Genomic DNA, 12,154 nt, shown 5'->3' on the forward strand with positions numbered 1-12,154 from the left:
CCAGAGGATATGAGCCTGATGGAGATGTGAGGGAGCTGTGAATTAATGATGTTGTCTCTTGAGGTGTGACATCCCTGTGGACGTGTGATGGATTTGTGAGTGTGAGTTGAGAGTGAGGAGGTGGTTGACTTACCTGGTGGAATGGATGAGATCATTCATCCTGTACCTGCACTGGATGGCTGACCTCCTCTGTGCTCTGGTGGCGTTCGTTGACCACCTCTGCCACCGCCTCCCAGGCTGGATTGGTGATCTGGTGGTCCTCCTGTGGCCAGAGAGGGTGTAGAGGACATCGTGCCGGCCTACCACTACATCCAGCAGGCATCCCAGAGAGGTGCCACTAAATTTGGGGCTGCCGTCTTCTTTGCTTTCGGGGCCATCTGTCACTTGGAGCAGCCCTGGTCTGTGGACATGAAGTAGGCTGCGTTCTGGTGCGCTTTAAATATGGCGCCCTGAGCAAGGAAATGCTGAGGTCACAGTGTGGCGGGCAAATCTGAGCCTGCCCACCAGCGATCCTGTGAATGCATTCTTAATGAGGCGGATAGTGCTGGGAAGGGTTGATATGATGCAAAAACCTGCCATTGCGGCTGGCGGGTAAAATGTCATTTCTCACGCCAGCTACTGCACTTAGTGCAAATTTGGATGATTGTGCCTTCTGGAGTTTGCTTCGGTGGGAGGGCACCTAATTTATATGTATCAGGCTGGTGAAAACGCCACCCCAATGTAGTTCAAAAGAACAGCAATTGTCCTTACCTAATGAGAAGGGTGGGGAAGCATTTGCAGAGGCCCCCTGTTCGCTAGGCCTGGATTCCCCATGGTGAGGTACATCTAGAGGCTGCTATGCTTCAGTTCATTGGGTCTAGTAGTAGGCTGTTAAGTTTTGCTCACACACATTGTTTATTTAGCGTTTGCATAGTCACAGAGCCAAGCAATAGTCTTGTCAGTGGCTAGATGGTATTTGTTAAGCCCACCTTCAAATTTAGTCAGTGGATACTCCTCAACATTGTGAGTCATTGTTTGGACAGCGCCACAGCTGCAGCCTGGCAACCCCACTGATGTGTAACTGCACAGGCACTTTGACCCATCTGGAAATAGTTTAAAAGGGCCCACTGTCGCCTTGGGAGATCAAGGCCAGGTGGACGAGCAGAGGGGTGTACGATGAAAGAGTAATTTCTGGTTGATGTTTTCTGCTGCCAATCCACCTGCCACAGGTGTTACTCCTCAGCATATTGTGTTTAACCATATAGGGTGGCACGAGGGATGGCGTACTGCTGGTAGGTTGAGGAGGTCATCGAATGAGAGCAGACAAACATTAACAAATTTAATGTTTTATTAAAAACATTAATAAATGTTATTAATTAATAACATTAATTATTATAATAATTAATTATTATTAATTTTTTTTTTACATTTTCCATCTAGTTGGGTTGGACATTCAACAGAAGTATTCAGCCTTTTACTCAGGGCCAAAGAGGTTTGGAACTCACTTTATTCATGGAAAATCTGATGTCCAGCACACACAATCAGCAAAGCAGAACAGGACAGAAAATTCATTAATGGTTCCCACTATTAATGCAATTAAAGGTACGTTTTTGATTAATTCTTGGGGTCAGTCAGTGTAAAAAAAAGTTTGAATCATGAATTTTTGTTACAGGGAAGATATCTTTTTATATTTATTTGTTTGGGTTGAGAGGGCTGAGAGCAAGGCATTTTTTGACAAGGACATCTTCCAGGAAATAATTCCTTAAAGGTGTACTAATTACTAATTTTTGGAACAGATAACATGTCCTTCTATTTGGGGCATTGGAGTTGTTTAATAGATAGCTACTTTCTTGTCTCTGCCCAGAGGAATCTGGAGCTGTGCCTATGAGAGTCCTAGGTAATGCTAAGATAGAAAGCAGATGGGTATTATCTGACAGAGGGACAGCATGCCTATGCTATGCTCACTTTTCACAACAGTGAAATGGACATGCTCAGAAGTAATTTCTTTGGCAGTTCCTTCAGATTTCTATTCTATCTCCGCAGGGAGCCTACTGGAAAGGGTTTTTTCCCCTGTAATTTTTTCCTTGTTGGCCTCCTTATCAAGAGTCAAATGGAGCCTTAAAGGGACTGATGATGTCCCTGGGCATCTCCATGATAAATTAGCGAGTGCCTGACATTCTATTAACTTGGGGCAGTTGAGTGCATCAGGATTGCAGCGTGTAGATTTTACCTTTGTTCCATCTGTTCAGGTACACATATATACTGAGGGAGAAGAATTTATTTATTTTGCACTGAGTCTTATGAATTGCCCAAGTATTTAAAGCACAATCCATACTACTCTTAACATGTTTCTGAAGAAATGGCTGTACTGGGACACATAACCCGCAGCTAGCTGTGGCACACTTAGCATTGCCTAAATGCACTCACTAAAAATGAATTCAAAGCTTGGCATGTAGAGGCACCACCAAATGGGCAAAGTGACTAAGTCAACTTGCAACATTTGTTCAACCCAATTCCACTTTCCTCACCATGTCTGCAGATCCACATCTTTTTGCAGGAACCCATTGTATTCTGCAAGATCCATTGCAAGCCAAGATTCCTCAAAATGAGCTCCTGGGCTTTATAAACTTCCTTTTCCTCCTCCATACTTGCACCCAAGACGACAAATGACATTGAAAATCTGTGGCGTAAAGGACAGCCTGACCTGGGCTACACGTAATGAGAAAGGCCAGAAAGAAAAGATTGAAGGCCCACTACCATGACCTCCACCTGCAATGAAGTGAGAGTGGGCGAGCTCAAATTCATTAACTGCGAATTTACACAATTGTATGGAAACAAATTATACCCAATTCTTTCAGCAGGAAGGGCCCTGGTGAAGAGAGTACATTTTTAAAAATTTGTTCATGGGATGTGGGTGTGGCTGGCTATGCCAGTATTTCCTTCTCATCCCTAATTGCCCTTGTTCAGAGGGCATTTTAAGAGCCAACCACATTGCTGTGGGGCTGGAATCATATGTAGTCCAGACCAGGTAAGGATAGTAGATTTCCTTCCCTAAAGGGCATTAGTGAACCAGATGGGTTTTTACAACAATTGACAATGGTTTCATGGTCATCATTAGACTTTTAATTCCAGATTTTTATTGAATTCAAATTTTACCATCTGCTGTGGTGAGATTTGAACCTAGGTCCCCAAGCTATTATCCTGGGTCACTAGAATACCAGTCCAGCAACAATACCACTATGCCACCACCTCCCCAACATTCCCTGGACTAATCACGTACCACTTCTTCACTTTTGTATTCCAATCCATTATTATTATTCAGTTATGTGGGGAGACCCAAAAGTTGTGACTGTTTTTAGAGCAAATAAAATTAAGGAAAGATTTAATTGAGGTGATCAAAACTTTGAGTGGTTTTGGTGGAGTACTCAGGGAGAAATTGTTTCCATTGGCAAGAATATCCATGACCAGAGGATGCACATTTAAGATAATTGGCTTAAAAACCCAGGGTGTCAAGAGAAAACTTTATGCTGTTTGTGATGATCTGGAAGGCATTGACTGAAAGGAAAATAGAAGCAGATTTAATTGTAACTTTCAAAATTGGTAGGGATATATCCTGAAAAAGAAAACATTTTCAGGGCTATGGGAAAATGCAGGAAGTGGGACTAATTGGTTAGTTCTTTCAAAAATCTGGCATAGGCACAATGGGCCAAGTGGCATCCTTCTGTGCTGCATGATTCAATGGGTGGAATCCTTTACCCTCCCCAGTAGCGATTATGGTGGCAGGGGGCATTTAATCAGGTGGATGGTGGCAGGTGGGAGTCCCCATCACCTACCTGCCCCACCCCAATTAAGTCCATGGCAGGAAGCCCTGTGGTCAGCCTTCCCACCCGCAACTAATTGAGGCCTTTAAGAGGCTAATTAATGCCCACCTAAGGACCTCATCCCACCACTGCTGGTATTAACCCAGCAGCCGACGGGTGCTCGCTCTACGGGGATTATGACAAGCAAACCATGGAGGGGGCCGGTTGTGGGATTAGTGGGGGGGCCTTCTTCATTCAAATGCAGCAGTGCCTGATTGAGGGACTCAGCACTGGGAAGTGGGGGGCTGCTAAGAGCCCTGCCCTTGCTGCTGACCCCCTAACCCCCACCCAACAACCCCGTTCCTGCCATCATTTACCTATTCCTGGGTCCCTCCTCAATCCAAAGCCTCAGGTGGGTGTAGTACCAGCAGCAGCCACCGCCTCCCCAGTAGCATTGTTGTGTGCAGAAGAGCTGCTGGCCTCTGATTGGCCAGCATCTCTTAGCTGGCGGGTCTTGCACCCCAGGGTCCTTGATCCCGAGGAGGCCCGCTGTTGGCCTGTTAAGTGACAAATTGGCACAAGATACGACGTGCGTTCCACAATGGTGGCAATGCAGAGTTCACACTGGTCCTCCAGCCAGCAGCTGCGACCCCATCGCCTTCACAAGATTCCTCCCTGATTCTAATCTGTAACCCTATAACCCCCTTAAAACAAAGGACAATATCCCATTAGCCATTTTGATTATACCAGCACCATAACATTTAATGGTACACCCAAATCCTTTTGATTCTCCACAGCACCCAGTCTTTCATTAAGAAAATATTTTGAATCATCTTCCTTGAACCAAACTAGCTGATGGCACATTTCCAATATTGAAATCTACCTACCACAGTTTTGCCCACTCACTAAGTCTATGTATCTTTCTGCTCCCAAGTACACAACTTACTGAACCTCCTAACTTCATGTCATCTGCAATCTTGTATATACAATTATTTCTCTTTCATCCAAGTCATTGATATGTGTGTTAAAAGGCTAAGGCCCAAGTACAAATCCCTGGAGAATATGACTTGCCACATCCGCCAATCAGAGAATGTTCCCTTTATCCCTATTCTTTGCCTTCCATCTCCCAAGGAATTACCAACCTATGATACAAGGTTATCTCTTAATTCTGTGCACCCTAATTTTTTCATAATAACATCTTGTGGAACCTTATCAGATAGCTTCTAAAAGTCCATATAGACAACAAAAGTAGGTATTCCCCTATCCACCATGTTTGCGACTTCCTCAAAAAATTCAACTAGATCAGTCAGATGTGATGTGACCTACCCTTCACAAATTCATGTTGTCTTTGATCCACTCATAGTTGACAAAGTGCTCAGTCATTCTCTCCCCGATGATAGATTGCACCGCATGACTGATTTTAAACTGACAGGTCTATAGTTAGCAATTTTTTCACTCCACCCAATGCCACCTCCCCCACCCCCAACCACCACCTTCTGAAATAATGGACAGGTATTTGCTAATTACCAACCTATGAACACAATTCCTGAAACTAGTGAGCTTTGCTAAATAATGACTAACATTCCTTTTCTAATTTCTTTACTTGGTTGGAAACCATCAGGCCCTAGTGTTGTCTATTTATCATTATTTCTCATTATTTTCTCCATTGTTATTTTCTCACTTACATTAAATTCCTCTCCTGGTTATAATTTTAGGTTCTCTTGTTTCATAAGTATTTTCTCCTCTTGTTTCATTGTGAAAATAGATACAAGGGCCTCAATTTTGCGCAGGGGGGGGACAATTCCTGGCTCCACAAACCCGACCCAGGATAAAGTGCCCTGGAAGTTCGGATATTTGGCCAGGGGAGGGGATGGGGGTGTGGGTGAAAATGGGAGTCTTGGCAGGTGACCCGGAAAGAGTTCGGAGGCCGCTGGGTGCAGAGGTGGGCTGGGTGGAAGGTTTACCTTGGTGCTCTGGCACTTTGTGCATCATATCAAAAAATGAATAAAACAAAAATAGTCCTCCAGCCCTCACCCCTCACACCCCTTCAATCCCCCCACACACTCTCCATTCCCCATCCATGTCAACCCATGTCCCCCCACCCACCCCCATGGCCCCTATATCCACCATGCCAACCTATACCCCCCCACCAACCCCCATGGCCCCTCATATGCTCCATGCCAGCCTATGACCCTTCACCCACACCCATGGCCCTTTATAGCCTCAATGCCAACCTTTGGCCTCTACCCACCCCCATGGTCCTTTATAGCCCTTAGTCACTATGCCAACTTAGTCTCAAGGCATACCAACCCATGTCCTTCACTCACCATCATTTGCTCTTACATCTACCATGCCAACCATGGGCAGACCTCAGGACCCATGCTGAGATTAAATAAAGTTCCTAAGTGTCTATTGGTGAATTCACTGCTTCAAAAAAAAAGTCTTTGATAAAAACCCATTAAGGACATTTAATGTCCTTTAACAAGCATTTGTATTCATAGTCCCACTTTAATGATTACCTGCAGCTGTCAATCAAACTGTGAACTGACAGGCACCCTACTATGATAATGATAGATTGTGAAATCAGTCAAGCAACACTAATCCTGTAATGATAACCCTCAGGCTTAAGACAACAGAGAGAGTGAAGAGCAGGCATTGATGTTTTTTCACACTGCAGACAGTTTTTTCTAATAGTTAAAGGGAAGGACATTTAAATGCTTTGACAGCTTGAAAAGTTCTCTTGACAGTTCTTATGCATTTTTTAGCACATTCGTGTCTAATTTTAACAATCGTGAACGGCACTTTAACTCTCCAAAAGGGCACCTGACCTCTCCTAAAGGTGTCCCGGGACAATATCCAAAAGGGTACCTTTCCTCTCCAAAAGGGTACTCTACCTCTCCAAAGAATTCTGGCAACTTGAGACCTTCTCCTACCAGGTCTAAAATGCAGAAGTGGTGTTTTGGGCATTCCACTAATCAAAATCACATCTGAATGAGGCAGCTGCCCTTTAACATGTGCTGCTGCCTCCCAGAACATGGATGTGCACGTTAGAACCCGCCCCCATTTCCCCCACCCCTGCAAAAATAGCAGAGGGAGGGTTGAGGGTGGGACTTCCAGATCCAGGCCTCCACCACCAATTTTCACAAAGATGAAGAGGCTCTCCATCTGCATAAAAATCCTGGCCAAGGTATTAATTTAAGAGTTTTTCCATTTTCTTATTGTCCTTAATAATCGCTTCCACGTCTATCTTTAATGGGCCCAGATTCTCCCATTTAGGAACATAGAAATAGGGCGTTCAGCCCCTCAAGCCTGCTCCGCCACTTAACTAGATAACGGGCTGATCTGCTACCTCAACACCATCTTTCCACACTATTCCCATTTCCTTTGATGTCATTTGTATCTGGAAACCTATTGACCTCTACTTTGAACATACTCAATGACTGAGCCTCCACAGCCCTCTGGGATAGAGAATTACAAAGATTCACCACCCTCTGAGTAAAGAAATGCCTCCTTATCTCAGTCATAATTGGCCTACTTCATACTGAGACTGTGACCTCTGGTTCTAGAGCCCCCAACCAGGGAAAACAACCTTCCTGCATCTACCCTGTCGAGCCCTGTAAGAATTTTGTACACTTCAGTGAGGTCACCTCTCATTCTTCTAAACTCTAGAGAATACAGCCCCAATCTCCTCAATCTCCCCTCATAGGATAATTCCATCATCTGAGGGATTAGTCCAGTGAACCTTTGTTGCAGTCCCTCTATGGCCAGTATACTCTTTCTTAGGTAAGGAGTGCAAAATCGCACACAGTACTCCAGGTGTGGTCTTACCAAAGCTCTATACAACTTCAGCGAGACTTCCTTAGTCCTGTACTCAAATCTCCTTGCAATAAAGGCATTCCTAATTTCTTGTTGCACCTGCATATTAACTTTCAGGGACTTATGAACAAGAACACCCAGGTCCCTTTGGGCATCAAAACTTCTCAATCTATCCCCTTTTACTAAAATACTCTACATTTCTGTTTTTCTTACTAAAGTGGATAATTTCACAATTTTCCACATTATATTCCATCTGCCATGTTCTTGCCCACTCACTTAGGCTGTCTAAATCCCCTTGAAGCCTCTTTGCATCCTTCTCATGTCTCACATTCCCACCAAGTTTTGTGTCATCAGCAAACTTGGAAATATTACATTTGATCTCCACATTCAAATCATTGATATAGACTGTGAATAGCTGGGACCCAAACACTGATCCTTGCAGTACTCCACTAATCACAGCCTGCCAACCTAAGGATGATTCATTTATCCCTACTCTCTGTTTTCTGTCGGTTAATCAATCCTCAAGCCGTGTTGATATATTACCCCTAATCCCATGTGCTCTAATTTTGCTTACTAACCTCTTGTGTGGGAGCTTATCGAAAACCTTCTGAAGATCCAAATACATAACATCCACTGGTTCTCCCTTATCTACCCTGCTAATAACATCCTCAAAAAACTCGAACAAGCTTGTCAAGCATGATTTCCCTTTCATAAATCCATGTTGACTCTGCCCAATCCTACCATTATTTTCTAAGTACCTAGTTATCACACCCTTTATAATAGATTCTAGCATTTTCCCTACTACTGATGTCAGGCTAACAGGTCTGTAGTTCCCAGTTTTCTCTCTCCCTCCTTTATTAAATATTGGGGTTCCATTTGCTACCTTCCAATCCGCAGGTACCATTCCAGGATGTATTTACTACTCTCTTTCTCTTAATATATTTATAAAAAGACTTTTGCTGTTAGTCTTGTTAGCTAGGAATTGGTGCACAAGAGACAAAACAGCTGGCATCAGATAGCCAGAGTCAAAGGGTCATGTTCAGAGTTTGTACATGGGCTGTTTTATAGTAGTAACCCTTTTTAATAGTTTCTCAGTCTAGCTACTGAGGCAAAAGGCGAAGTTTTGTTATGTTGTCTGGCTGCTGTTCATTCTATCATTGATTAGACCATGTGTTGAGTGCAGACCAATCAGGGAGTTTCAAGGCTCTCTGCAGTGCTACAATCATTTATACAACAAAACATTTTAATAGTAAAACGTCAGCACATTGCAATATCATTTCAGGAAATAATATTCAATATATATATAGATATTTGCAAGAAGCAATTTTTAAAAAAAATTCTTAGATAAGCTTTTGATATTTGAAGATAAATTTCATACTAAGCTTCCTTGTCCTCATTGTATCTTACGTTGCAAATATAGAATCTACTAGTGAGCTTAACTACACAGAATCTGGAAAAAGACTCTGTCATCATTACTGCAAGAATAAAGACAAGTGTGGTCATGAATGTTGTAAGTGCTAATAAATAGACATTAGACATTTATTTAACTATTGAAAGTATATTTAGTTAAATGTTTCAGCACATTTCCACTCATAATGTAATTCTGAAGTGTGTGGAGGTATTTTTACCCTGCCCACATGGGGTGGGAGTTTCCTGCTAAAGCCAACCTGATAGTGTTATGACCATAGCTAGTGTTAATTGCTGCGCAAACCAAATCCCAGAGGGAAACTTGGTTTACGGGCCATACCCTTATGTTTGTATTCTGAAAATGAGAAGAGGACACACCGATCTTAGCAGTAAGAGGTCCAGTAACGCTTTTGCAATTTTTAAAAATGAAAAGTAAGTTTTATTAACAAGAATAAAAGAAAACTTAAGCACAAAAGATTACAGTTACACAATTAAGATTAGTCTTCCAAAACATTCCCCCAAAAACTCTCTACTTGGTCAAACCATAGGTAAACACCTACCAGGGAACACTCCCTTATAGATGTCTAACTATGAAATCCAGTAATATTACATAAGGCAAACTGCTGTATCTTCAATACAGGCATACCACATGACCTCTACCTTCTTCCACTCTGCAGTGGAATCCACTTCAGAATAAAACTGCTTGTTGCAGCCCAAGACTTTTCTGGCTTGACTAGATGGCTGCTTCAAATGAATCCTCTCCCAGTTATCTCTCTAAGCTCTCCAACTAACTCTAAAATACCTTTTGTTTCCCTTTCATCTCCAGTTTTATTGTTCTCACACCTTTTTGAAACTCAAATCGTTCCAAAATATAAAACTGTTATGCCTCTACCTTGTCTTTGCTTTTGGGTCAATAAAATACAACACCCCACTACTATTTACCTATGGAACTCCTGCAAGATGCAAACATGTTTTTTGGTACCTCTGACTCCCCTTTTATATTTAAACAAACTCTCAACTTATATAAAAATGCAAATGTTAGATCTAACCTATTTACTTGTACCTCAAACTTAACACCTTTATCCTTTCCATGTTTCAAAGCCCCCAGACAACTTGACTCCTATCAATCTCTTGCCCAGCTTGATTAAATCATACACAGGCACCCAGCCTTCTTCAAAGAACGACACAATATTCCCCAAAAATATTTTTAAAAATAACATCCATTCTCACAATAGGAAGAAGAATTGTTGCCAAAAGAAACCCAAAAAGGTAAATCTTTTAACGTTTTCTCCTGGACATTAGCAGAGTTTCAGTCTACCCTGACTTTGACTTCTTCCTCCTGCCCCACCCCTGCAAAGCTTCCCGACTACATAACTTACCTGAGTGCCATTCCTTCAGTTCCTAGTCTCCTGCTGCCTGACACTGCACTCATGCCAGCCAGTTGCCACTTCCCACTAGTTTTGAGCAGGAATTTGACTGAGGCTATGTAGATGAGGCCCATGGAGCTAAAATCTGCTGAGTCTCATGTGACCAATGTCAGGAAATATAGCTGCTACCTCCACCCACCCACTCCCATCTGAGTTACTGTCAGAGATATAATTTCTAGGGCCTCCACTCTTACTTACCCAATTTTTCCCAGGATCTTCAATACATTCCATCAGATCCCACTAATTTGTCCTCCTTTAGCTTAATTGATTTCTGTTACTCAGTGTACCTGTGATTTATTTCCACTACTGCATGGTACTTCTTTCTAGGTAAATTTGGTGTATCAGTTGGGCGGAGCTGCGCTATATCTGAAGCAACAACAACAAATTTTTCTTCCTATCTCAGTGATCTTAAAAGCAGAAGTGAGACTTCATCAGCTCCATCAGTTAAACGACTAAAGGTAACTTTACTGTGTCACAGTAAAGTTTCAAAATATTACTTTATAAAGATCTAAAGAGTTAAAACATTGCATTTTCTTTTTCTTGTAATAGATACAGACAATAAATGATTTAGGGCCAGTAAATCTTCAACAGTTTGCTTACACGGCAAAACCTCCATTGTCAACATTATCTAGGTAAAGAGATACTTATACCGTAGTAAGTGTAATGCAATTTATTGCATTTGACATTAAAATTAAACTTCATCACATTGCATTTTTCATGTTCAATTACTTTCAAGGTACTATGAAACAAAACCAGGTCCAGCAGCTCAAACACAAAACCAGAATCACATCAATGTAAGAAGTCACCAACAACAACAGACACCATATTATGGTGAAGGTGGGTTCGGAAGAATTTTCTTTTTTGCTGCTGTCTCAGACCTCAGTGCTATTTTGCATGTCCAAGAGTGGGATTTAAGTTTGAGTGTCGTATTTTGTAATATCAATGGTACTGCTTTCATGTTGAGATGATCTCATTGACAGAAATCCACACTGCTTTAGACAATGTCATTGCCATCTTTAATTTAAAATGGCAGCAAGGATTCATACAGGCAATCTGGAATATTCTGCACTTGATCTTGAAGCCTTTTTTTGAAATTAACTCATGGGCAGGATTTTCCCGTCGGTGAGCAGGGAGCGGTGCCCGCTCGCCGACACGTAAAATGACGCACGGTGACGTCGGGCGGAACTCCCGACGTCATCGCGCCCCATTTAAATTTTCCAGTAGGTGGGGGCACAGCAAAATCAGCTGTGAGCCTGCTGACCTGTCAATGGCCAATTGAGGCCATTGACAGAGTCATTTAGCTAATTAATGGACCTGCCCATCCAACCTTAAGGTTAGCGGACAGGCCAGGAGCCCCGGCAAGAATTAGAAAAAGCATGAAACCTCATCCACAGGCGGGATGAGGTTTCATGTAAGTTTTAAAAAAATTTTATTAAAGTTTTTTTTAAAATTATGGGCATGTCCCAACTCATGTGACAGTGTCACATGAGGGGACATGTCAGGAATTTTTTTTTTCTATTCTTAATATTTGTGACAGAACAGCCAATCTCCCTGAGGCAGCACTTAGCCTCAGGGAGATGAGTGCACTCTTTCATGCGCATGCATGAAAGAGCGCACTCTCGGGTTTAGGGATTCCCTCCCCTCCGCCCGCACATGGAGCGCATAGCACTTCCATGCGGACGTCGCGCTGGGCGGGCCTTAATTGGCCCGCCCACGTAAAATGAC

General features: G+C 42.6%; 1 protein-coding gene across 1 annotated transcript in view; it reads left to right on the forward strand.

The window, feature by feature from the left end:
• The window catches only part of hfm1 (helicase for meiosis 1), a 109,686-nt gene that overhangs the window by 82,625 nt on the left and 14,907 nt on the right, over positions 1 to 12,154 (forward strand). The window contains exons 28-32 of the mRNA XM_078561898.1: positions 1,420 to 1,581; positions 9,016 to 9,105; positions 10,757 to 10,887; positions 10,979 to 11,061; positions 11,166 to 11,266. Coding sequence (XP_078418024.1) covers positions 1,420 to 1,581; positions 9,016 to 9,105; positions 10,757 to 10,887; positions 10,979 to 11,061; positions 11,166 to 11,266 — 567 coding nt within the window. The remainder of the gene's footprint in view (positions 1 to 1,419; positions 1,582 to 9,015; positions 9,106 to 10,756; positions 10,888 to 10,978; positions 11,062 to 11,165; positions 11,267 to 12,154) is intronic.

This window comes from Cetorhinus maximus, chromosome 17, assembly GCF_964194155.1.
Source record: "Cetorhinus maximus chromosome 17, sCetMax3.hap1.1, whole genome shotgun sequence".
NCBI classification, from domain to species: domain Eukaryota; kingdom Metazoa; phylum Chordata; class Chondrichthyes; order Lamniformes; family Cetorhinidae; genus Cetorhinus; species Cetorhinus maximus.